At 40.6% G+C, this 25,685-nt stretch overlaps 3 protein-coding genes across 11 annotated transcripts; 2 read left to right on the forward strand and 1 right to left on the reverse strand.

Annotated features, from left to right (window-relative positions):
• Positions 1 to 6: 6 nt before the first annotated feature.
• On the forward strand, positions 7 to 8,939 carry rad21l1 (RAD21 cohesin complex component like 1). 3 transcript variants are annotated; one of them, XM_082518263.1, is made up of 14 exons: positions 8 to 93; positions 395 to 561; positions 1,222 to 1,351; positions 2,344 to 2,443; positions 2,719 to 2,822; positions 2,944 to 3,051; positions 4,338 to 4,439; positions 4,597 to 4,719; positions 4,823 to 5,052; positions 5,875 to 5,956; positions 6,322 to 6,464; positions 6,578 to 6,688; positions 6,942 to 7,016; positions 8,172 to 8,938. In XM_082518263.1, exons 2-14 carry the CDS (start codon positions 415 to 417, stop codon positions 8,358 to 8,360), a joined length of 1,644 nt encoding a protein of 547 aa, XP_082374389.1. In that variant the 5' UTR covers positions 8 to 93; positions 395 to 414; the 3' UTR covers positions 8,361 to 8,938. The 3 variants fall into 3 exon arrangements, with proteins under 3 accessions (XP_082374391.1, XP_082374389.1, XP_082374390.1); XM_082518265.1 differs by lacking the exon at positions 4,597 to 4,719 and having other exon boundaries at positions 7 to 93; positions 8,172 to 8,939; XM_082518264.1 differs by lacking the exon at positions 6,942 to 7,016.
• A 162-nt stretch (positions 8,940 to 9,101) lies between these two features.
• On the forward strand, positions 9,102 to 15,630 carry snpha (syntaphilin a). 7 transcript variants are annotated; one of them, XM_082518867.1, is made up of 5 exons: positions 9,234 to 9,334; positions 12,181 to 12,297; positions 12,736 to 12,867; positions 13,348 to 13,497; positions 13,665 to 15,630. In XM_082518867.1, the coding sequence occupies exons 2-5, from the start codon at positions 12,254 to 12,256 to the stop codon at positions 14,932 to 14,934; spliced, it is 1,596 nt and encodes a 531-aa protein (XP_082374993.1). In that variant the 5' UTR covers positions 9,234 to 9,334; positions 12,181 to 12,253; the 3' UTR covers positions 14,935 to 15,630. The 7 variants fall into 7 exon arrangements, with proteins under 7 accessions (XP_082374990.1, XP_082374991.1, XP_082374993.1 ...); XM_082518866.1 differs by having other exon boundaries at positions 9,245 to 9,927; XM_082518869.1 differs by having other exon boundaries at positions 9,245 to 9,352.
• Positions 15,631 to 19,220: 3,590 nt separating this feature from the next.
• On the reverse strand, positions 19,221 to 24,488 carry fkbp1aa (FKBP prolyl isomerase 1Aa). The gene is made up of 5 exons (XM_082519011.1): positions 24,372 to 24,488; positions 24,223 to 24,270; positions 23,606 to 23,718; positions 19,907 to 20,078; positions 19,221 to 19,666 (listed from the first exon to the last, which is right to left on the reverse strand). Exons 1-4 carry the CDS (start codon positions 24,406 to 24,408, stop codon positions 19,947 to 19,949), a joined length of 330 nt encoding a protein of 109 aa, XP_082375137.1. The 5' UTR covers positions 24,409 to 24,488; the 3' UTR covers positions 19,221 to 19,666; positions 19,907 to 19,946.
• Between the last annotated feature and the right edge of the window lie 1,197 nt (positions 24,489 to 25,685).

Here is a 25,685-nt window from a genome sequence, read left to right on the forward strand (position 1 = left end):
TTGTTTGTTTTTTAATTGACGTAAATGGCGCCAGAATAACCCCTGGCGGTGTTATGCTGTTCAATGTCAAAAGGCGGCACTTTCAAAGTTAAGGTAGGCGGCTGTGTTTGTATCGGGCCTTTACTGCGCTTGTGTAAAATTTATTATTATAACCCCTTTATGCTTTTAACAGTACTGATAACAGTAGAAGTTAAACTCACTTGAAAAAATTCTGATAGGCTTACAGCTTCGTAGCTAACTCTTAGCTAACTTCGTTAGAGGACATTGACAGTAGAAGTCAGGCTTAGTTAGCGGTCAAGGAAACACCTATTTTCTAAACTTAGCTAAATCAGCATGAGAAAATTCAGCCGAGACGTGAAACATAATTAAACAAACATTGATATTTCCCTCACAGGTGACAGCTAACTTACCAACATGATGTTCTACACACAACTCTTCACTTCTAAGCGCGGATCACTAGCCAAAATCTGGCTAGCAGCCCACTGGGAAAAGAAGCTAACAAAGGCCCATGTTTTTGAATGCAACCTGGAAACAACTATCAGAGAAATAATTTCACCAAAGGTAAACGTTTTCAAAGCGCATATCCATAACCACATATTATGGGATAACTTAAGCCAGTTATTATAGTTTTATGTTGACATTAGCTTTATGATTTTTCGTTGTGCTTGAGCAATGACAATAAAGGACCATTCTATTCTATTTGAACTGTTTTAATTTCCGTTTAGTTTCAGTCAGTTCCTAAAGTGGATTTGCTTGGTTCATTTCGGTTTTTATGTTATTTTTAGTTTGGGGTTTGTTTGTTTTTTTTGTTTTGTTTTTTGTCTTTTTAATTATTAGAGTATAGGAGGTATTTTCCCATGGGCAAGTAGATAGCACAATATGAACGTGAAACTTTACAGTGAAGGCAGCTGACACACAACACAATCAGACATCCCAGTCTTATTAAACAAATAGTTTTCTTAACAAATTTAACCACAGTGATAAAGACTATTGCTTTCCCTTTTCTGGGTTTATACAGAGCACAGGCAGGGTGGAGATGAGTGTCAGGTGTCTACTTTTTTAAGTTTAAATAAACACACTTTTTTTTAGTCTTTGAGTTAAATAATCATGATTTCATCCCTGAAATAACTAAAACGCTTTTTAATGGCTAGTTTTAGTTAATCTTTTATATTAACTATATAAAGAGTGAGTCTGAGACGTCAGTTTGTGTGTTCTTTGTAGGTGAGAATTGGTTTGCGGACATCTGGTCATCTGCTCCTTGGTGTGGTTCGAATCTACTCCAGAAAAGCAAAGTATCTCCTTGCAGACTGCAGCGATGCCCTGATTAAGATTAAAACAGCTTTTAGGCCAGGTAACCCCGCCTTGTTGAAGTTTGTGTGTGTGCGCGTGTGTGTCTGTGTGTGCGTTAAATAATTTAAATTCTTTCAGAATAACGTAAAATATTTTTAATCGGAGCAGCTATTGTTGTACAGTTTATGTGACAGTTCCTCGTAAATAAATAAAGCTAAAACCTGAATTTTAGCAGAACCAAAACTTATTTCACAATCTGATCAGAATCAGAAAGACTTTATTTATCCCCAAGGGGCAATTAAGATACAACAGAGCAGCGTGATGTTGAAGATGAGGACAGGGCATAAACAGGCAATAGGAGTGAGATAATAAATACACAGAATATACAGTATATACACAGTTTTAAAATTAAAGTGACTAAAAGGTAAATAAATAACTGTAAGTGACTAAAAGTGAGTAAAGTGTTGGCAATATAAAAAGAGTGTAGAGTAGTTTATGTTTATGGGTGTGGGAAATGGTCTTACCGGCTGATAATAAGGAAAGGATGGTTTTCAGAAATTGATTAACTGCCATGTAAAAAAAATTTCATTCAGATTTTAATACGATTAATCCAGTCTAACAATCCTACAATTAATCCTGGGTTTATTAAAGTTACAGTGTATGGTACATAAGACTGTGTGTGTTTGTTTTGTTTGTTTTTGAACCAACCATGTAATCATTTATTTTATATTAGCCATTTATTTGTAATGCAGCAAAAAGCTTCAACAAAAATGGCACATTGCAATATTCATGAAAGGAGTATTTATGAAAACATGCTCTATGTGTTAGAATGCATTAGTTTCACTTATATGTATCTAAAGTGGTAACAGACCGTATCCCATTTATGACATAAGTGCTTAACCAACATATTTTAAGAAGGAACGTTTTCAACCCCAAGAACTTGAGCTGATTTGTGGTTTTCTCATGTACACGATCACAGCAAACAGTCTTTCATCAAACCTATGGTGTGAAAACTTAATTTACCTGCATGCTCTTTCTCTCATAATACACCAGGTCAGACAGATCTGCCGGTGGAGGGGCTTGAGGCCACAATAAAAGCGATTACCTTGGTCGAAGATTTCACTACCTTTGATCCCCAGCTTCCAGACCCCAGGCACTGTTTTCCTCACTTCTCCAACACGTCTAACCTGTCATTTATAGAATTGATTTTTATGACATGCTTGTCAATATAAAAGGATATGAATAAAAGGATTGCTCATATAAAATATATAAAAAAATATAAGGCTGATTGTGGACTTACCTATTTTCTAAGTTATAATTCTGTGTTGACTTCCTAAAGTAAGGCTGCCCTGCAATCATACATAATTTAATTACTTGTTATTTATTTAAACCTGATGAATAAGTATTCTGTTTGTGTCCACACACCAGTGACATAGATGTTGTGGACCACTTTTCACTGAACCAGTGTCGATTGGAGGAAATCACTCTGAAAGAGGACTTTGGAAATAACTTTCTAAACTTTGCAGACATTGGTAAGAGCTGAGTTGTTTTCTTGCTTAAGTTGAGTTGTCATTGTTTTTGTTTCTGTTGAGCCTGATTTCATTCTGTCATAGAATATTATTCATTTCTTCCCTTACTTGTCGTTGATTGTAGGAGATGAGCGCCAAAGTTATCATAATGTATTGATGGATGTGAGCTTCCAGAGCTTGGCTCAACATGGAGATGCATTCGGGGATGAGGACCGAGGATTTGACTTACTCGGTATTCCATCCATCCATTTTCTTCCACTTATCCGGGGCCGGGTCGCGGGGGCAGCAGCCCAAGCAGAGAAGCCCAGACCTCCCTCTCCCCAGCCACCTCCTCCAGCTTATCCGGGGGAACACCAAAGCGTTCCCAGGCCAGCCGAGAGATATAATTTCTCCAGGGTGTCCTGGATCTGCCCCGGGGCCTCCTCCCGGTGGGACATGCCCGGAAAACCTCGCCCAGGGGGCATCCTTGTCAGATGCCTGAACCACCTCAGCTGGCTCCTTTCGATGTGGAGCAGCAGCTGCTCTACTCTGAGCCCCTCCTGGATGGCTGAACTTCTCACCCTATCTCTAAGGGAGAGGCCAGCCACCCTTCGGAGAAAGCCCATTTCCGCCGCTTGTATTCGCAATCTCGTTCTTTCGGTCACTACCACTCGTGACCATAGGTGAGGTTAGGGACGTAGACCGACCGGTAAATTGAGAGCTTCACTTTTACACTCAGCTCTCTCTTCACCAGAACAGACCGGTACAGCGTCCGCATCACTGCAGCCGCTGCACCAATCCGTCTGTCGATCTCCCGCTCCCTTCTCCCATCACTCGTGAACAAGACCCCGAGATACTTAAACTCCTCAGATTTGGAGGTGCTGATTACTCGGTAGTCTTACGTGAATTGATGAGGATCAGTTTACAGTCAGTTTTTAGCCAGAAGAACATTTAAAAACAGATCCCTCTCTGGGATACTGACTGACTCTAGTGTTACCTTTACTGTAAAGTTGTGATGCCAGAAAATATTCTTTCAAATATATCAGTATTCAGCAGGCCATTAAAAATTGGTGTTTTGTCACCAAATGCATACAGATCAAAAAAGGAGTATAAACCATTCTTGCAGTAGGTGATTGAGTAAAATGTCACAGGATATGCTATAAACTCAATCAAAGCTCTCCTTTTTCCAGTGGTGTTTGCAATCCTTGTCCTGGTTATAAACGGAAATGTTTGACCTGGATTGCTCACATCTGCTATTAGCTTTGGTGTTTGTGAGAGGAGACGGTCTGTCTGGGCCTTCAGGTCCTTGACAGGACTCATGTTCCTGTATTCTCTCAGGGATCCAACATCTGAACTGTAACACAAAGAATAAATAGCCTTTGAGACACGGCATGGCTCCTATCTGCTTTTTAGTTTTTAATAATGAATGGTTGTATGGTTGCAGATGGTCTCTTTTTTTGCTTTTTCACATATCAGAATTAAAATGGAATTAAAACATATTAACTATATGTTTTATTTTTTCCTCCACTGACTTTGTAGATTTTCTGGCGCAGTCCAGTGATAATGCTGAGGCCACAGAATTCATCCAGGAGAATCCACAAAATGAAAACCTGCCGAGCTCGCCTTTATATGATCAGCAAGGTGATATTTCATTGTGACTGTATTTTACATTAGCTATTTAAATCACATTTTCAATTTAATTTAAACAGCTGCAAGTGATATGCGCTTGATTGTACAGCAGCGCAAGGGAATTGTGTTGTTCATTAAGAGAGTAAAGAGCTGTGTTTGCTCTGAACAGAGCCCATATGTTTGGCAGATGCTAACAGAACGGATTCCATGGAAGTAGAGACCCCGATGGCGAATCAGACCACCCTGCTCGCTAATGAGGAGGCCTTTACTCTCGAACCTGTGCCCATCACTCGTAAGCACCAAGCATGCCAATCAAAAGCCACTCACATCAGAACAGCTGAAATGCCACTCTTTTTCTCACATAAACTCTTGTATGGTTAACTGTTTTTCTTCAGCAAACTCTGAGAGGAAGAAGGGGAAGAGGAAACGCAAGTTGGTGGTGGATCAGACTAAAGAGCTGAGCAACGAATGCATCAGAAAGCAGCTTTCTGACTTTTCAGATCTGGTCACTCCTTTGGACATGGCCCCGCCCACTGTGCAGCTAATGCAGTGGAAAGAGAGCGGAGGTGCAGATAAACTCTTTGCACAGCCGTGTTCCACTGTTTTATCGCTCCAGATAAAGGAGGTGAAACCCTGCTACATTCTCAACAATATTAATCCCACAATAATATCACCACTATTGTCTGTTTTTTCTGGGAGTCACATAAATGATTTTCGCCTTCAAAAACCTTTTCTGGTCCACTTCCAGACAGCTTCCAGCGCTGCTATTTAAGCTGAGCACTCTGCAATTTCACGACAAGCTTTAAACGTATTTACAGAGGAATCATTCATTTGTCTTTTAAACTAATGTAACTTTTGGTAATGATAGTGAATTCGATCGCTAAAACTAGTTTTCAGGTAAAGCCCGAAAGACCAAAAGCATCACGAGTGGGACCGGCAACATGCTCGTTGCTTTAGCTTGTGTTGGGTTTTCTGGTGATTGTCTTCATCTGAAAATCGCTGAGTTATCTGAGGGAGGGCATACGGTGGAAACGCTGTAATGATTACTGCAAATACACGGTTTGATCCAAACGCAAGAGACTTTTGGCTACACTGAAGCAATCATAACTTGTCACTTGCCAAATTTGCTTCCCTGTGAGTTGCTTCACTTGCACAAAATGTAGAATCAGTTAAAGGATTCTCATTTTGACACGCTGCAGGAGATCCAGCATTCATTGCTGATGTATATAGTGCGAGAGGACACAATGAGACTTCCACCAAGTGGTCTCAAAATAGCAGCCGTGCTCGAGGCGTTCTGGAGGTGCATGGGAAGATAATAGATAAGCCAGTTTAAATCAAGTAAAGGCTTTTTGATTTTATGAGGTGATTTTGATTAAACTTTGCATTTTGGCGCATAGACAAAGGTGAATCCCTGCTATTAATGTTATGTCACATTTTACATTTCCAGCTTTTTGCTAGGAGTTTTTTCCAAGTGAAGCGCCGTGGTGTACGTGAGGATGTTGAGGAGATGCGCCACGAAGAGCATAAAGGTATTTTATGTTTGTTTATTCATTTCTATGGTGTTGTTTCTGTTATTACAGTACATGTGTAATATAACAAAGTTAAAGCTGAGAGGCAGAAGGGTAAAAAGACAAAAGAATGGTGGAGAAAGTAGGAAAGATTATAATAAAATGATCTTTCCTCTGAGCTTGTTTCTGCCAGAGGCTTCTTCTTGTTGAAATTGAGTTTTTCCTTCCCACTGCTTTCAAGTGCTTGCTCATAGATTTCTTTTGTTGTTGTTGTTTCTGTATTATTGTAGGGTCTTTACCTTACAGTATAAAGCGCCTTGAGGTGACAGTTGTTGTGATTTGGTGCTATATTGTTTTTAATGTATGTGCTTTGTCCTGCTCCTTAGCTCAGAGGGAACGAAGTGCCCTCACTACAGAAGTCAGTGTCATGGATTTATCAGCTGATCCTGAAAAAACACACAACACTGAGCTGACTGAACACGATCACGTCAACGACAGCCAGCGTGAGAGCTACTCACAGCTCACACAAGTAAGTATTAACATGTTATGTAAAAAAAATATATATATATATATTTATTATAGTTCCCCTGCTTTCACTGTTTTTCATTGTCCATAGCTCATAATCTGTGCTCTTTCTACCAGGATGAAAACAGGTCAGAGCTTACTCATCCATCACTTCCATCTGAAGACTCCATATTTGTCCACCCGCCTTACTTGGAGCACAGCACGCAGTCAACTTCCCTCCACACTCAGGTGCTTGCAGACACAAACAGTTACAAATAGAAGCAGGGCAGGAAACTGTCCTCTGCCAACCTCTGCTTCTCACCGACCTTAACTGTGGAATGAAAGTGAACTAATAATGGATGATTGTGTGTGAAAATAGCTAATACAGTAGATGAGCTCCAATCTATTAACACTTGACAGATGGCGGGTGTTCATTTCCCACCCTGCCTTGGCGATGTGCCCAGCATCACTGACTGAAATATGGTGCCTTTCTTACCTCCAGTCTATGCTGAATAGCCAGGACTTTGAGGAGAGGAGGATAACCAGGCGAGCACAGAAGCTTCTGAACGCTCTAAAAGTAAGACTCTAAAAATAAATGGTTGGACATTAGAATTAAAGTCGCACCAGCTACTCCATCTTGGATGTAACTGGAATTAAAATAGATGGGAAGAATGCATGTTCAGGACACAGGAGTGTTGTTTGTCCCATGGGGTCTACTTAATTTCAGTTTGGATGTTACATAAGCTGACTTAACATTAGTACTTGGTTCCTGAAAAACGCATGATCGAGACAAAATTCAGACCTGACTGTTATGGTATAGATATGATAACAACATCCTGATTACTCTGCAAACATTTCAGTGTTGAGTAAATGACAGCTAACAGTCTTGGCTTGACATCTGCGATCCTGCTACTGAGGGTCTAAATAGGGCACATCTGATTGTTCAAAATCAGTCACGTGGAGGTTTTGAGTGTGGCGTCCTCTTTGCGACCAATTTTATCTAGCGAGTGTGAGCAGCCTCCCACAACCACTCGAAACTATGTGAAGAAAACACATTTTTCCCTAGCAACCTTTGGTTGCCAGGAAATCACTAACCAGTTTCCAGGTTTAGGAAAGGGTTTGGGGTTTTTTTGAATACTGGTTCCAAGATGAAAGTTGTCCCAATGTCAATAACATAACCTCACCACCTTCTGGATATCATTGTTGGCCTTAGGGAGATGTTGTATTCAAGAATTGTTTAACGGTATCCTTTTACTAATTAGAATAAAACTGAACAAATCTTCTTGACCTAAAGGAGAGTAGCAAAGTCCAGAAAAAGCTTAGCATACCGGGGTCGTCTCTGTTTCTCTTTCTGAAACTTATTTGAGTTGTTACTATCCAGAAATGTAACTTCACCATGCATTAAAAAGAGAAAATTAACATATACATAAATGTAAAGGGATTAAGTTTTGTTTATACTTACCAAAAAGAAAGGACCTGCTGGTCTGTTGGTTAGCACATCTGATCGCAGCCATTTAGTAACAAAATTAGTTGACAATCAAATTTTACTTAATAAGTTTATTTTAAATGTGGACACCCTGTACTGTGTTTTTCTGCACCATGCCCTACTTAACCCTGAATATCAGAAACTGTAGTCAGCGTGGACAGGAATTTAACAATGAGAGGGATGGGAGAGGATTAGGGGTGATGTACAGGAAATTAAACTCTTGTCTGTGTGTGTTTGTGTTTGCAGCAGAGCCAGTATGACAGCAAAGACCCCACGTTCAGCCTGCAGGGAATTTGTGAAGGAAGCAGTCGCTGGCAAGCTGCAACCACCTTCTTCTGTTTCCTCGTCCTGAAAAAACAAGAAGTCCTCCGCCTGTGTCAGACCGCTCCCTATGAGGACATCTCTGCCACACCTGGACCCAAATTCTACAATTAGTAAAAAGCAGAAGTCAGTCTTCGAACATGCCAGCTTGGGTTTGTAAATGACGCAGAATCACTGTGTCTGTTTAACTCTGATAAGATTATATTAAAGTTACTGAAATAAGCTTCTGGAATAAATAGTATAAACTGCATTAAATGAACACATATTACTCTGTTTATATGTTTGCTTGTTCTGGGTTTCAGTAAAGGAACACGTTTCCTAAAATGCTTGGCCAGACTGTTTTATCAGGTCTCTGATTTTACATATTCAATTCTCTATATGTTTTAGTCTGCTTTCTGCTTTTTCTGTCGTGTATATTTATTCCAGACACAAGATCTCAGAAGTTATTTCTGTGACCAGTTACACAAAAAAAATGTCACATAGCTCTTTGTTGTTTTATCTGAAATGTTGCTGTTCTTCATTCTTCAAAACTTTCTTTAACAAAGTATTTAACGTGACTCTTTAGCAGGTAGAAATATGTTGTTAAAGTTAATTATTTAAGTAGTGAAAATTTAGAAGTTTCTCTATTCGTGCTGTGTCTTGTATTGGCTGAAGCATTGTGGATTGCATTAAAGTAAATGCATATATCAAAGCACAGACTTGTATTTATTTCTGTTCTATGCAAACAAACTTTGCTTTATCTGTGAATTGGAGCATGATTTTCTTTCTGCAAGTCCGTCCATCAGCTGGGTTGTTGAACAGGGAGCTCAGCAGCCTGCTTGTCTTTATTAGAATAAAGGATTCACCTGTCAGAAAACGGAGACATGCGGGTACATCCTGCCGGATGAGGCTTTATGATTCCCTGCTGTCACTTTAAGAAGCAGCGATGCAGCAGACGCAGTCGCCTCATTAATCTGCGGGCTTCATGGCTGCAGGATGGACCCTCATCAGCACCACCAGCATCTTTTCTTCTTGCTGCCACCGGGGACCGTTAAGTCAGGCAGAAACCGAGGCTTTTCCGCGATGCACAGCTGCCACCTGCCCAAATGGTACCGCTTCACATGCAGGTTGTTGTCGGTCTTTTGTGTCTGCAGGGAACGTTTGTTTTGAGCTTCAGAGACATGGTGATATACCCTTGTTTAGTAACCGTATCATACGGTTACTCAACATGATCGTATGTAGGACACAGCTGGGGCGAAATGTGCTTGTCAGCGGTTTCGATTAGAAGCGTTGTCTTCGGTAGAAAGTACCTGCTGGGGTGTTGGGTGTCCTATTTAGGGACTCGCTTGCAGTCAGTTGGCCATGCGAAAGTGATGAGACTTCTTTAACTGCTTGTCTAACAGCGTCTTATTTTAGGCGACAGATGTTGAAAATCATGTGATTCAATACCGTAATGATGACTCAAGGACAAAGCGCACCGTCCCCATCTCTCCTTGTGATATTTATCTGGAAACATTCCCGGCATCCCCCACCTCCTGGATCCTCTGCAGAGTGCCTAAATGCTGCTTTGAGTACAGTTTTATGCACCGGCTGTTTGATGCTGCTCGCCTACACAGTGAACACCGAAACTCACACTTACGTAAGATGATTGCGTATTTCTCGCCAGCTCTTAGCACTTGTTGCGCAGACGTAGGAGAGGGAGGTGAGATTTCCCGCCTCGTCGTCCTAGAAATTAAATATAGGGCACAATGAGACTCTTCCGGCTCGCTGGGTGCGCTTTTCATTAGCGGCAGTGTTACAGGTCTGTTGTGTCTGCAGCTGCCTGAATTGCTGGTACATTTTGAGCGTGGATCAGCAGGTTTCCTTAAGCTTTACGCAGAGCTGTGAGACTTCTGAAAACAGATGAGAACATTTTGTCCTCATCTTGGATTTTTTTTTGCTGGTTGGGCTGAACAGAAATGGGCTGTAGCTACCATTAGATCACCTTGATTATACAAGTGATTTATCTGCGAAAAAACAATATTTTTACCTATGGGATAATTAAATTCAGGGAATGTATATGTATTTAGATTCTTTTTCATTATCAACATGTATCAAACTGCTTAAATTAGTAAATACTTAGCCTGATTTACAATCACAGTTAGGGAAGATGCAGTTATGAAATATCTGATAATAATAAACCGAACAAGTCTAAATTCTGAAAAAGTCAATACGCAATATTTGCTTTCAATCCAATATACACTCACCGGCTACTTTGTTAGGTAACCTGTTCATCTACTCTTGAACTCAGATATCTCATCACCAAACCACAAGCCAGGATCTCGGTGCATTTAGGAATGTAGACATGGCCAAAACAACTTACTGAAGTTTAAACTGAGCATTAGAATGAGGAGGGAAGGCAGATTTAAGTGATTTTAAACTCAAGTTGTTGGTTTCTAAAACTGAGGATCTACTGGGATTTTCCCACATGATCATCTCTATGGTTTACAGAGAATTAATGAAAAAAGAGAAAATATCCAGTGAGCAGGAGATATCTGGGTGGATATTTCTTGTTGATCAGAGGAGAATCAGATCGGAGAAGAATGGCCAGACTGCTTCAAGCTGAGAGGAAGGCAACTGTAACTCAAATAACCACTCATTATATTATAATATATACAGAAGAGCAGCTCTGAAAACACAAAATGTTGAACCTTGAAGCAGACAGGTTAGGGCAGCGGAAGACCACAGCAAGTGCCACTCCTGTCAGCCTTTTTGCTTTCTACTCTTTTGTAAAGTGTCCTTGGGTATCTTGAAAATGCTATACACATCAAAGTTCTTCTTCTTCTTATTATTATTATTAGCCAAGGAGAGGTAACTGAGGCTAGTATTCACACAAACTCACTAAAATCGGATATTAGCAGATTGAAATAATTCTGTCTCGTATTAATGGTTCATGCCGGTGTATGTGCAATGATGTGGGTGATATTTTCTTGGAACACTTACTGTTGCTAACTACATCCATCCCTTTATGACCACAGTGTATTGAGTTTCTGATGGCTACTTGCTGCAGGATAGCACGCCATGTGAAATAATCTCAAACTGGTTTCTTGAACATGGCAGTGAGTTCACTGTACTCAAGTGCCCTGCACATTCATCAGATCTCAGTCCAATAGAATGCCTTTTGGATGTTAGGGTGGAACAGTAGATTCTCATCAGGAATGTCCTGCTAACAAATCTGCAGCAGCTGCATCTCCGAGAAGTGTTTCCAGCACCTTACTGAAAGATGGAAGGAAAGCAAGGAATAAGTCAGTTCTGAGGGCAAAAGGTGGGCCAGCCCAGTATTTCAGTCAGTAGTCAGGTTGTTTTGAGTTTTAATACCACAGCTGACATTAACATTTTAAACCTGCTGTTGTGAAGAAGGGATTCAAACTGATTCAAACCTTCATGTTGGAGAAGACAGGAATGAAATATATTAAATTAAATATAGAGATTAACACAGTTGAAATTACAATAGTACAAACACATGCAGGAACCATCTCTGTTCCACTATTTAAGTATTTGTGAACAGTTGATAACCTCAGTGACTGTTGACTCTGCCAGCCACCAAAAGTGAGGCTTTGTCTCTGTTTTATAGCTTTTTATAGCAGTTAATGTGAAGTTTCATCATGTTTGCCTGCAGCTCTGCAGACAGGGAGGACACAACGTAGAGAGAGGCAGCTGCGCTGATTGTAGACTTACTGTGTCGCCTTTGTGTCAGCAGAGAAAGGAGGCTTTATCTGCTGCTGCCTAGACTATTTATTTTACAAATGTTAGCGTTAGACTTTTGTCACTGCCTTCCAGCCTAGAGCCACATAATGGCCGCACACAAGACACAGTGTTTTAGAAGCAAAACACGCTCCTTGTCAGGTTTTGGGATTCAGTTTTCTTCATGCTGGTTTTACCTGTGATATGTTTGTGTCTGTAACGGTGATTACAGCGCAGCTCTGAGGGCTCCTAGTGTCCCTCTCTAGAGAGAGCCGTGGAGACGTTGGACATTCCTTTGCACATCGATGTCTCTAACTCCGAGTCGAAAGCCCTCCTCATGTCAGCGCAGGTACTGTTTCTTCTCATTTTTCTCTCTTTTTTTTTTCAGCCAAATGGCAAAAAATATTACGTATTGAGTGTAGCATTAGTTCAAGCTCAGCTGTCACCCCAGCAAATCAGCACCTACCAGCTCAGCAGCTATCTTTCTACACATCAAATTGGCTCATATAGGGCATGCTATTTAAGCTGCTTCAGCCTGCTTACAGTTGCTGCATATCTGCAAGCTGCTTTGCGACCCACTTCCACCCCAGCTCTTTCTTGAATGTGCGTCTCGACTCTGTCTTGTATCTGTTGCCATTGATGTTTGCTTTTTTAAATTTTCTCCAGTTATAAATTTTTGCACATCGAAATAAAAATCCTCTTACGATTATAGTTGTGCTGATTGAAATCTGATTTTTGTCATTATTAATAATAATATTATTAAGTAATAATTTGATCTCCCAACAAGGCGCTCGGTGGGAACTAGTGGCGGCAGCGGGCGATATTCCCACAGCGACACATCAAGTACTCACACCTACCCTGGTCGAGTTAGGCCACCAGAGGGCAGTCCTACAGCCCGGACTTATCCCAGTACCCCCAGGTAACATGCAACTTACACTCCTGTAGTCTAACAGTCGGAAAATAAGACACCAAAATGTTACTAAAATTACCCCAGATCTTTTTATACTCAGTCATCTTCTCATAAAACATTCAAGTTCAATGGACTGCACACGGAATTGCCCAAAGCCATGGATGTAACTGACTGTCTGAATGTGTTAGTCTTGTGTCGGACTGGCACGCTCTTACAGGGGATTTGCCAGCTGAGACTTCAGGACCCCTCGGCTTCTGCAATAACTGTTGAACTGAATTACCAGTGCTGACACAATGTCAGCAAAAACTGGCTGATATTAATCTAGAGTAAGGGTTTATTGGAAGGTTGTTGGATTGGTTTGTGTTTTATTTTATATCACCAGATTTCTGTTTAATGCTACTATACTTTACTACTCACTGTCAGTCAGCTATCAATTTATACTCATCATATGTGATTAAATCCAACCTTTTTCATTCACGTGTGATTCAGACGTCAGGTGAAGCACACAGCTTGCAGCGACAACCATGGGATCAGGCCCCCGACCCCAGAGCAGTACCTTACACCCCTTCAACAGAAGGAGGTGTGTATACGACACCTGCGAGCCAGACTGAGGGAAAATGTGGAAAGGCTACAGCACAGGTTAGTCTTTTTCTCTATACGCCTACTTTCCTTGTTGTGGTTGCAGTTGTTGTTGTATGAATGCTATTTCATTTTCTGCACTTCCCTAGTGCTTCCCTACACTGTGTCTGTGTATGAGTGACTCTGCAAAAATAACTGCTATTCAAAAATCTTTACTTCCTCATCAGGGACTGTGAAATAGATGAGTTAAGGGCACAGCTGTACAGGATGCAGGAAGACTGGATAGAAGAGGAATGCCACCGTGTCGAGGCCCAGTTAGCCCTAAAAGAGGCCCGCAAGGAGATCCAGCATCTCCAGGAGGTGGTTGAGTCGGTAAGGTCCAACCTGGGTGTACGGCAACAAGACTCCCATGACCACAAGCCATTCTCAGGGTTGCAGGGAGGTCGGCCAGGTGGGAAGTCTCGCTCCTGTGGATGTTCCCCAGCCAGCACTTTAACCCGCAGCGCCGCCCACTCCAGACTGAGCAGCGAGGCTCTGCAGCTGGAGCGCGGCTCAAGTGCTCCCGAGCCAAGCGGAGCATCGCAAACAGCAGGACAAACTCACCTGCTCCTGGAGGCGGCCCTGCTGTCAGAGCAGCTGCCGGCACAGAGCCACATCCGAGGCCCCCCAGCTGTGCCACGCTCTTCCACCTATGAAAGGTTGTGCAGCGGTGGGGCTGTGTTGCCAATCTCACACTCCTGCCACACTCTCAGTAGCAGCTGCAGGTGCAGTGGACACACCTACCTCCCCCACCATCACTTGTTTCTGCACTTACCTCAGGAGGAGGCCCCAGTTACAGCTGCTGCAGTCCCGGTTACGGCTGCTGCAGTCCCGGTTACGGCTGCTGCAGTCTCTGCTACTGAGTCTAACCCCATTCCTGTTCCTGCAGCAGAGAAGAAACCAGAGGTCCGCTCCCAGGCCTGCAGCCCCACCATGACCTGGCTTTGTGAAGAAAGCAGTGCAGAAGGCCCAAGTGTAATTTCTTTAGTCTCAGCAGACATAACCCCATCAGAACAACAACGATTTCCATCATCTTTACCTCCTCTATCCCTTCCTCAGTATATTTACAATGCAGAGCCATCAGAACCGGACAAACCAGCGGGACCTCAGACCTGCCAGCCCCACCCTATAGCTCCACTACCAGTTAAGCAGGAAGCTACAGTAGTGGAGATAGAAGAAGACAATAAGGATGAAAATGGAGGAGCTGGTGAAGAAGGTCATTCCGCTCAGCGGTGCCACTGGAGCCGGTACTTCCTAGTAGATCTCTTGGCTTTGGCAGTGCCGGTGGTTCCAACCATGGCATGGCTATGCCGAGGAGCACCACAGGAGGTCATGCCGGTGTACCACATCGGGTCCTTGCTGAGAGGTTGCTGTGCTGTGGCTCTCCATTCACTTCGACGTCAGGGTGCAGGCAGGGGCCGCAGACCCGCCAGCATGAACGGAACAACATCAATCTGAAACTTTCAGCCACGTTTGGCATTAAGAAAAGACTCCAAACCTCTCCAGGCACAACACTGACTTTACTTTATAACATTTCAGTCTCAACCTCGCATTGGATATCAAAACTTATAAGATTTTTAGAGTCTGTGATCATGCTTTGCCTTAGAGAACAAAAGATTAGTTGTACATCAAATACTTTCCTTACTGATATAGTCTGTATTTACTGCTACTGCCTGCACTTTAAGTGGTTTTCTCTTTATTGCGGTTTGCATGTAATCCACAGTTTGTTTGGACTCTTGCTTGCATTAAAAAGCCCCTTCAGTATGAGATGCCTTCAGAGCAACAATGTACACATTATGAAAATAAGAGAAATAGTGTGTGACTGAATGCTTCTCTAATTTCTTCATCACATTTTCTAAATTGTTCACAGAGAATGTGAGAGTCACAGTCATGAAATTCCTTTGGCATCACTGATGCCTCACCAAAGCAGAAAAGTACGTTAGAGTCAGCTCTTTTGTGACGTGTTCAGAAGCAGTTAATAAACAGAGCACACAGGGTGTGGGTGCAAAAGAGAGGAAAAGCATTCGTTTTTGTATCACAAACAAGGAAAAAAGGTTTTGGACTTTCTGAGAAGCAAAGATGTGAACTGACTCTAGTGAGAGTGAAACAGACAGATGGATGATTTTTTTAAATTCCTACAACATAAGGAAAACTGTATAGTAGGGGTGGGTTTTTATAATCGATTCATCGATTAAAATCGATTCTGGCTTGGATAACGTAAAATCGATTCATTAAAATCCTGAATCGATTTTTTAATATAAATTTATTTTGCCCGAAATGCCAGAATCTCTGGTGACATCTCACAAAATTTCAAGAACCACCAAACAGCTAAGACAGTAAATGAGAGCAGGTACACGGATTCTGCACAAAGACAAAACCCGCAGATCAGAATCAGTGAGATGTCGCCTTTCTCACGCTCGGGGCTGAAAGCCGACAGCTCGCTGATTCTGATCTGTCGGCGGTCCGCGCTTTGTGTTCACGCCCTTTATGCGCCGATTCTAAAGCTGTTAGTTTGATGTCTCTCCAAACAATATTGACCGAACCAGCAGCAAAAGAAGATCCAAACTACGCTTCACATAAACATCGTCATGAATTCACTCAGACTTTTACTGTTTTGCTTCCACCGCGATGCACAGCTCTCTCTCTCTCTCTCTCTCCCTCTCTCTCTCCCTCCCTCTCTCTGTCTCTCTCTGTCTGTCTGTTTTCTGCATTATTCGCTTGCTTGTTACGCACAAGTCTACTGTTGTTTACAGGCTGTCGGCCGCTGTTTTTTTCCCTTTTACTTACTTCCGAAAAGAAAACCTAATTTCTGCTGTTCAATACTGAACAAATTTAAACTTTTTAAAATTATTCAAAATGCAAAACGCCGTGTCTCTAATAAAACCGCTGTAACTTCAGAGGTAATGTTCATATGTTGATTAATGGTTTTCTTTCGTTTTTGATGTACTGCAGAATATTTTTATAAAATCCCAGGCCAGGAAAATCACCTTCATGTTTTTCTGTGTTTTATCTTCAGCTACTTTGACACAAAGGCATCTGCTGTGATGCTCACACCTGTGATAAAGTCTTGCGTGTGTCAGCTTCCTTTTTATTGATACAAAAATATGTAAATGTACTGATCTGAATTATAATATTTCTGACTGTCAAAATTTCCCAGATTTAAATCGAATCGAATCGTGGATCGAATCGATTCGGGACCTTGTGAATCGGAATTGAATCGATTCTAGAAATCAGTGACGATACCCAGCCCTACTGTATAGACTCCATTTCAATCCTGCTGGGACACATGAATAAGGAAGAGCATCCGTGACCAAGGATAGAGAAGCAGAAATCTGCAGCTTAATACAAGGTTATTTTACATAATGGAGATAATGTAAAGGTCTAAATTGTGAAAAATACTTTTATAAGGACAACATTTATTACATTTTGGATCTTAAAGATAACTAGCGTAGTGTGTGTGCGCGTGTGTGTGTGAAAGAGAGAGAGTCTGATTTGCTCCATCCTTTAACGCACACTCAGATCATTTATCTACATTGTATCTTAAGGAGATAAAGAGGGAAAGTTGGAGATTTAGTCACCGGTGATCCACACAGATGAATGGCGTGAGTCGCGAGAGCACTTTAGTGAATTTGTAAAGAGATAACAGTTTGATACAGGTATATATTTTCTGATTTTACATGAAGAAAAAAAAAAAGAAAAGATGTCTGCACAGCTGCTAGAAAGAATTAACATAATTATTTTTGGCATCAACTGTGGCTTCTTTCACTGTACTGCAGTCAAGCCTAATGCAGTGTATCAGTGTTTGAGCATTAATATTATAATGTATCTATTTCAAGTGGCCCTTTGATGTGACTCAATTGTAATCACAAACTATGACGTGCTGTAAATGTAGTTACCGATTTCAGCCTTATTATGCAAAAAGAACAAAGGTTTGGCTTTCAGGGATCCTTCCAGTGAGGTTTTTGAGAAGTTTAATCAGAGGTTCAGCGTGAGGAAGAAGCAGACGATTTTACTGTATAATAAAGTCTGTTGGAGCAGCGCACAATGTTGTCTTCAAATTTCACGCTATTCGTTTTTGTTTGACTTTTGTTCCGAAGCAACAGTATTTCCTTTATGTATTTGTATTTGCTCAGTGTCACTTCAGTCATTAGAAACAGCCAAATATTGCAAAAAATACTGTTTCCTTTGTTCTTGGAAATAAAACATGCTTCTGTTTTCTATTTTCTTTTGTTAGTGAGACATAATAATATGAATTATTAAGGCGAGACATTACAGGCAGAAACACTTTTTGCTCCATTGCATTATCTATGCAAATGAATGCATATTAGATAATACATCAGCTCATCTGCATATTTAAATATAAAATTTCGGGAAATGTGCAATGCCAAACCTTTTTTATGTCAATAATTATTAGGGGAACTTTCATAGTAACTTACCTCTTAAGGTTTTACAAGAACATTTTTACAATGTATATCTTTAAAGGTTGCTTTGATTTTTTTTCTCACATATTCTGAGCCTGATGCATTCACCTAACAGGTGAAAAAATCCCCAATCAGTCCTGGGAGGACACAGAAATCCCTTTGTAGTTGCAGCATTAAAGGGCACCTGGCATAAAAACTGCCAAACCAAACGTGGAGCTACCTGCTGTGGCGACCCCTTGTGAATAAGGGAACAGCCCAAAGTAGCTTCTGTATTCTGAGCCTAGAAATCTCCATTTAAGTAGCACTTACATTCTTTAAAATCCCCAGCTCGATTCTGTGTTATATTATTGAAGTTTCTAAAGATTTATAAATATATCAATCTGATTCCTGAAAACATGGTGAAAAGGTCATTTTTTCTGTCTGGAGAAACAAGAAAATATATCAAAAATATGCTGTGTAAAGAATCTTTTGATTAATTTGTCAATAAAATGAAACAAGAATATTCCAACAACCACAAAAACAATGGAAACAAAAAAAATTGATGCCACATTAGAAAGAGAATGAAACTAACTCAAAGTTTGGAATACAGAAAAAACAATAATTTTATTTTTTTAAGACCATTACAAAAACCAACAAACACAAATATAGCTCTGTAAAAAGCAGCCATCAAAAACTGAGCTTTGTCCAATTTTTGCTCAAAAAAAAAAAAAGAAAAAAAAAGTGAATATTTTAATAAAACTAAGACTTAGAAAGTATTACACTCAATATTCCTTACTTAAGATTAATTGGGGGAAATAACACGGTGGTATTTTATACCCTGTTCACCTGTAGAGTCTCACCTTATTCATGCATCAGTGCAAAGCCCCAGTAACAGGCCTAGAAGCCAGTTGACAAATTAAAGAATCCTGCAGCATCCATTGAAAAGCTGAATTTAACATTTTTATACCCTACGTGGTTGCATCAGAGAATGCACATTTTCCCTAACAACTGCTGGTTGCCAGGGTCACTGGGCCTGTTTGACTGTGGCTTAAAATGACAAAAAAAGGGCTATGAAGTGACACAGAATAACTCTGAGGAGAAATAAACATCATTTTACTTAAAAATCACTCTTTAATGTATTCGAATAAGCCATTCCTAGAGGAAAATTTTTCCCCTTTAGCTGCGGATATTAAAGCAAGCAGGTATATTTGGCTCATAAATTAAGACCATCTTCCAGGTCCTCTAACGCTCTTCAGGAAAACGTTTGATTTTTGATCCCCTGATTATGACATGCTCTGGGCATTTTTGTATTTTAGAGTACATAACAAAAGTAATTCATAAAAATATTGTGTCAAACAATTTATTCTTATTTTGAATCAAGACAATTCATTACCCGCAATCAATACGATTTTATTGTAAAGGCCACAAAGCCACAGGAATGAGACTCATTCAGTATTTATGACACTTAAAACATGGTCCTGGTGGCAGACGCATTTAGTCAGTCAAACAGCGGCAATAAAGTCAATTTGAAGTCAAAAAAAATAATATGACCATAAAAATACAAAGCAGTATATGACAAAATACATGTGATAAGATGGCCTATGACTTATTACTGTCTGGAATCTAAAGTATAAGGGATAACATTTTAAAGCAAGTGACAAAACAGAACTTGTATATAAATGTAAAGGAGAGTGAAATAGTGTAACAACAGACATAGGTCCTATGCAGGAATCAAGAGCAGGAATCATCTGTTAACCTTTTTCCTCCATGTTCCCGAGATAGGAGTCAACCTGCAGTGAGGGGGAAGAGGAAAAAAAAAAGCTCAGAGCTGTGATTAAGGAGAGGAAGAGTGGATTACTGACACTAAAGCTTGTTATATCCATACTATTTAATCTCTGGACATAAGCAATAAAAGATAACTGTATAGTCACTGTAAGCATGTGGGGAGCGATAGTAATGTGTTTCCCTAATTGCGCCGGGTGTTATAAATCTAATCATGTTGAATATTCACATTATTAAACACGTCTCACCCTGAAAATCTGAGTGGAATTAAAGTTGAGTGCACAAGTTTCAGGCCTCCAGACCAATCAGCTCCACATCAAAGGTGAGAGTGGCATTTGGTGGGATGATCCCTGGGTGACCTTTGCTGCCGTAGGCGTAGTCTGGTGAGCAAATAAGCTTTGCCCGCTGACCCACACTCATCTGTGGAGAAGATGGAAATCAAACACTACTGCTGCAATCGAACTAAGTAATAGATTTATTTAAAGGCCTCTTAATAGTACAGGCTCTGTTTATCTTAAACTAATGCAGTTAAATGCAACGGCAATCCAATAAACTCGTCTTCATAATGTTAGTCTGTGGTGATGCTGAACTGCGTTTTTCAAAGGCATTATTAGTAAGGATGGGCAAGCGCGCGGGAAGAAACAAAACTGAATTATGTAACCATGTGTGCCTGGAGTTAATTCTTTCAGATTTAACAGCAGCTGGGAGGATGTTGTGCTTTACTACTGCCAGAAGGTGGCAGTAACGAGCCGTTTTCCAACCACCATTGAAAAACAAAATTAGACAAAGAACACTTATGGGAGCGACATTTAAGACGCTGAGAGTAGATGGCGCACAAACAGGAGTAACCTGCAAATCCACAGATTAGCAAAGCTTTAAATAAGCCATGTTTAGCCCTTCTTTGAGTAAGGAAATGAAAACAAGGCTCAGCGTTAGCTTGGCCAGGGAAAGCTAGCATGTCACAATCATAAGAGAGCAGTTTAATGGTAGTGTGCAGTGATCATGTTTCCTCTTATTTTCTGTCAGATATGTACAGTTACAGCGGTGGATAATGTTTATTATGAGGTCAGCGCACAAACAAACAATGTGAGGCAAAAGCTCCGGCACAGTATAATCACAGTAGCATGTTTAAATAAATAAATAAATAATTTAATTAATTAAATTACAAAGATCTATTTCACTTCATGTTTCTGAGATGATTGCACCTCACATTATGAAAATCACTGCTTTAAAGTGAGAGGACATAAAACAGCTTGTTTCAGATGGAGGATGAAATGAGTGGCTGCACCAAGGGTCAGTATATGATAAACAAGGGTTATCTTGAATGGAGAATCTGCAGTAACAGAGTTAACAGAGATAATTTTTATATGATATAAAATTTGTCATATACCTATATCATTGCTATAGTAACACCATGCGTTTATGGGCATGTCTGGGAGTAGGGATGGGTACCGGTATCCGGTGCCATGATGGCACTGGTTGTGACATAAACGGTAGTAACCAGACCGAAAAGCAGTGCACATTTCGGTGCTTTATTTCGGTGCTTTTTTTTCCTGAGATGTCATACACTTTGAATTCTAGCCAATCATTTTACGTTTCCGAGGATAGTAGGCGGGTCCAGGTACGTACATTCTTTTAGAGCAGAGCTACAGATTAAAAATGCCCAAGGCGAAGCGGTCAAAAGTCTGGCTGTACTTCACAGCAAACTATGCAAACTCAGCAGCCTGCAGCAAGTGCTTTAAGCTGATACTGTGATACTGTGAAAGGAGGTAACACCTCAAACCCGATGAAACACCTGGCGACGCATAGCGTTGTTTTTTTTAAAGCCGAAAAATGCGCCGTATTTGATAGCTTGCTGCGAGACCTCACACCGAGCACATCTACTGCGGGTGGGTTGCCTGTTATCGGACCCGGAGTTAGCAACATCCCCCAAAAACCCGAAGAGTAGAGTTCTGGCCCCTAGCCCTGTCAGTGTAGCAGAAATGATGACGGATGATGATGGCAGCAGCAGCCGTTCTTCTCTGCGTCAGTAGCTTAATGTTGTTCGTGTGTAATTTACGTTGAGTAGGCTAACCACGTTATTACATTAATGCATGTAAGGTGAACTAGCAAACACCGTTGTAGTTACATGCAGCTGTCTTCTTGTTTGATGGCAGATACTCCCTTCACCCTGGCCAAAAAGGCTAAAATGACCAAAGAAAAAGTGGAAAACAGTTAAACATGAGAGGTTTTTGGACAAAGTTTGTGTTTTTTCCATTGTTTAAGCACTGCTTCCAGCCAAGAGTGATACCATATATGCCCTATAGCTGCAGAAAAGGCTAACATTGTTATCTTTTTAAAAAAAAAAACAAAAAAACAGCTGAACATGAGAGGTTTTTGGACCAATTTTGTGTTCTCCATTCTTTAAGCACCGGTTTGAGCACCGTTTAAGCACCGGCACCGTTTCAAAAGTATCGGTTTGGCACCGGTATCGGATAAAACCTAAACGATAAGCATCCCTATCTGGGAGCGACAGCCATGGGTCATCCTCCAATAACGATTTAGCACCTAAAAACTTTAATAACCTCCAACAGAACACAGTGTTTTACAAAATATGCAAGAAAACTATTCATGCTGCGGGTGAAAACAACAAACTTGTTTCACCACTTGTGGCAAAAACAGACAACCAAGTGCAACCAGGCTACAAAGAAGCAGATACTAACATCTCATGATGTGCAACCCAAATGTCCACAGATCACTTCAACAAGCATCGCTGGCTAGCCTCACACCACATAACTGGAAGCACAAGCAGTGGATAGAAATTACTGACATGGTTACGTGGTGGAAAACCAGGACTTTAAGCAGAAGGATAAAAAGCTTGACCAAAGACACAACATCCTGTGCAGCTTCAGAGCAGTTATGAGACTGAGTTAATTCAGTTATTGTTAAACTAAAATACTGAGCAGTTCTTTTATACTTTTACTTAAATTTTCTAGGGAAGAACAAGTGCCTAGGCTACTTTTGTGCTTGCATTTGATTTATGCTGTGTCACTGGACATAATGCTGCTGCTGCTGGCAACTTGTTTCAGTACATTCACACTTGAAATTAGGAAGTGTGCCATCAACGACAGTAACTTACTAGAGAAGAAACATAGAAAATTCACTTCATTTACTTTCACTTATAAAAACTGCTGCCTGCAAGCATCACTGAAACATTTTTCCAGCATCGCAGTTCTTGTTATTGCAATTTTTTGTGAAAAACTGTAATATAATTTTAAGGCTATATCACCCACCCCTTGTAATCCTATAATAGCTACTTTAGTAGAACCCATGAATAAAAATATAGAGACTAAAGTGGGCATAATAGGTCTTTTGTTCACCCATCTGATCGTGCAAAATCCCCAAAAATCTTACATGGTTCAATAAAACACAAGTGGGAAACAACAGAACAAACATCACAGCATTATATCATTAAATATAAATCATTTCTAACAGTAATAATTGCAAAATTACACTGGGTTAATGGTGGCAAAGTATCATAACAGCGTGTTAACAGCTGGAACAGGCTCTGTGCCACTTAAAGCAACAGGAAAGGCAGATAGAGGATGAAGAAAAGAGAGCAGAGATGCTCCAGCATCACTTGAAACCACTAAAAGAGCTGTGAGTGCTATTTGGATGCATTTAGTTCTAATAGAAGAGGCTAAAAAAGGCCCACTTATGCAAAAATAATACCATCAATCTGGAGTAACACAAATTTATTTCCATACTCGTCACTACTGACAGATGTTACAGCTGAGATTGGGCTAAATACCTCCCAATATAAGCAACGCAGTTAAACGTAACTATAAAAGCATTTCATGCCCCCCAAGAGAGAAAGATCACAATCGTTACTTTTAGCCGTTGTAAGGAAAACATAGCTAGTTAAGTAATACCTGCATAAAGGTATTCATTGCGAAAATCTTGCTCACCTGGGCTACTCCTTCTTCCCATCCCCGAATCACCTCCTGGTGTCCGATCTTAAATTTGAACGGCTTGCCCCGGGACCTCGAAGAGTCAAACACTTTACCGTCTGCCAGTGTGCCTGGAGATGAAATAAGAGTCCGAAGGCTGGTTAGACATGTCTGAATATCTAACTCGACACAGAGCTCGGCTTGTTGATAACTAATCCCACTTTTCTGCACCCTTCTCCAACATGAGCTAACTGTTTAGCCGTGATGCTAGCGTTAGCATAACGGGTTCCCGGATAGTTTACGTTAGGAGGCTTCAGCTCAACGAACTTAACTACTCTTCGTTCCCTCAATTAAAGACAATTCTGGCCGGTTTAAAAGACCGGGGGTATAATAAAAGTATGCGAGCATCAGAATAGCTGATGATAGCCCAACAGTCAAAATAGTCAGTCTGTTAACAGAAGCTAGCTACAATGCTAACCAGCAGAAGAAGCAATGGACACTCGGGTACTGTTAGATGAAACTAACTTGGCTCACAATTCACCCAATCAGACACCTTTCACCCAGGTAGGGGCTAGAGGAAACATTCAAAACGTTAAAGAGCATCCAAATCTCGGAGCTCCAGCCTCCGCACTCACCAACATAGTGCACCACGACGCGCTGCCCCTTCTTCGGAAAAGTCCGCCCTGGAAACAGGAAAACAGAGAGAAAAGTGGCAGAATAATGAAGCGAACACTCTCGGGATAAAAACAATATTAGGCTGTTTAACAAGTCACATAATTCTCACCGTCACCCGGAGTTATAGTCTGAATTTCTACTCCCATTTTCGCTCCGCTGTATCCTTCTTCTGGACCACCCTACAATGCGAGCGGAAGCTGGAGACATGGGCGGCCTCCTGACGAGCGAGTGGGCACGGATGGAGGAAAAATCCACCAATGAAGCAATATTATAACAATTTTATAAGAATATTCAACTCGGAAACAAGGCCCAAGTAAGCGTTTTACGTTTTACGATTGCGTGTGTACTAAGACGAGCATTTAAGTCAGATGATTGGTCATCATCCATATATATATATATATATATATATATATATATATATATATATATATATATATATGTTGGGGTTTTTTTTGGGGGGGGGGGGGGGGGGGTGGCTCTGCATGATTTAAGTTTTAAGGTCTTACCCCCGGGACATATCCCAATTAGGAAAGGTCTCATTTGAGATGACCATGCGGGATTTGGATTATTAAAAAATCAATCTAAAGTAGTATTAGGTTATCTTGGAGGGGTCATGTTACTTGAACACTTTTCAGTATAAATGTATAGGCTCGTGCAGAGATCAGATCTTGGAGGAAATGCGTTGCAAGAACTGACACAGTGAAAAATCAAATCACTTTTAAGAGTGGATTCTTTGCATTTCAGGCCCCTTCGTGCATTGTATTTTATAACAGCTAATCAAAACTCAGATGAAATTAATCAGACATATTGCAGTTGAAACTTGCATACCTCTACATTTTCTACAATAAGGGAACTGATACTGGCACTGGTATCAAAAACTCTTGTTAATATCCACCCATCTAAGTAACTGCTGTCACTTATTGCAACTCTGAACCTTTTTTTTCAGCTTTTACACCTATTTCACATCTATTTTATATCTATTGTGTTCCTACAAATTTGGAAACGATTATCATACACAGAGCAGCAAAGTCAAAAACAACTAGGTTCAGTATTGAAACTGTAAATCTGTGGTTGGGATAGGTGTTTACAGCCTGCATGACACTGTTTGTAATCTGGAACATTGTTAAAAACTTGAATGACTGTTTCATTTCCCATGTTCTGCACCCCACCTGACTTCTTTGTTGTTTCTTTATCGTGATGGGATGAGCTACAGAATGCCTGCACATATGCACCATGTTTCGCAACAAAGTGAACGCAACACTGTTACATGTTCAACACATGAACCTACTGACATTAGCACCGTAACATCCTGTTATTTCAGATGAGGATGGAAAATGAATTGATGTGACTTTTATTTGTGATGGCTGAGGATTTGCAGTATTGTTTTGTTTTTGTTTTTTACTATATGGAAGCAAAAGAACTG

The sequence above is a fragment of the Aulonocara stuartgranti genome, assembly GCF_965226115.1.
Source record: "Aulonocara stuartgranti genome assembly, chromosome: 20".
Lineage (NCBI taxonomy): Eukaryota > Metazoa > Chordata > Actinopteri > Cichliformes > Cichlidae > Aulonocara > Aulonocara stuartgranti.

Bases quoted from the DNA above. Each gene is read 5' to 3' on its own strand.
- rad21l1 (XM_082518263.1), top strand. From the start codon at position 415: ATGATGTTCTACACACAACTCTTCACTTCTAAGCGCGGATCACTAGCC. The intron at 1,352-2,343 runs GTAACCCCGCCT...ATAATACACCAG, and splicing joins TAAAACAGCTTTTAGGCCAG to GTCAGACAGATCTGCCGGTG. The intron at 4,720-4,822 runs GTAAGCACCAAG...GTTTTTCTTCAG, and splicing joins CGAACCTGTGCCCATCACTC to CAAACTCTGAGAGGAAGAAG.
- fkbp1aa (XM_082519011.1), bottom strand. From the start codon at position 24,408: ATGGGAGTAGAAATTCAGACTATAACTCCGGGTGACG. The intron at 23,719-24,222 runs GTGAGTGCGGAG...TTTCATCTCCAG, and splicing joins CGTCGTGGTGCACTATGTTG to GCACACTGGCAGACGGTAAA. The intron at 20,079-23,605 runs GTGAGCAAGATT...TCTTCTCCACAG, and splicing joins GGGAAGAAGGAGTAGCCCAG to ATGAGTGTGGGTCAGCGGGC.
- snpha (XM_082518864.1), top strand. From the start codon at position 9,222: ATGGACCCTCATCAGCACCACCAGCATCTTTTCTTCTTGCTGCCACCG. The intron at 12,868-13,347 runs GTAACATGCAAC...CGTGTGATTCAG, and splicing joins ACTTATCCCAGTACCCCCAG to ACGTCAGGTGAAGCACACAG. The intron at 13,498-13,664 runs GTTAGTCTTTTT...CTTCCTCATCAG, and splicing joins GTGGAAAGGCTACAGCACAG to GGACTGTGAAATAGATGAGT.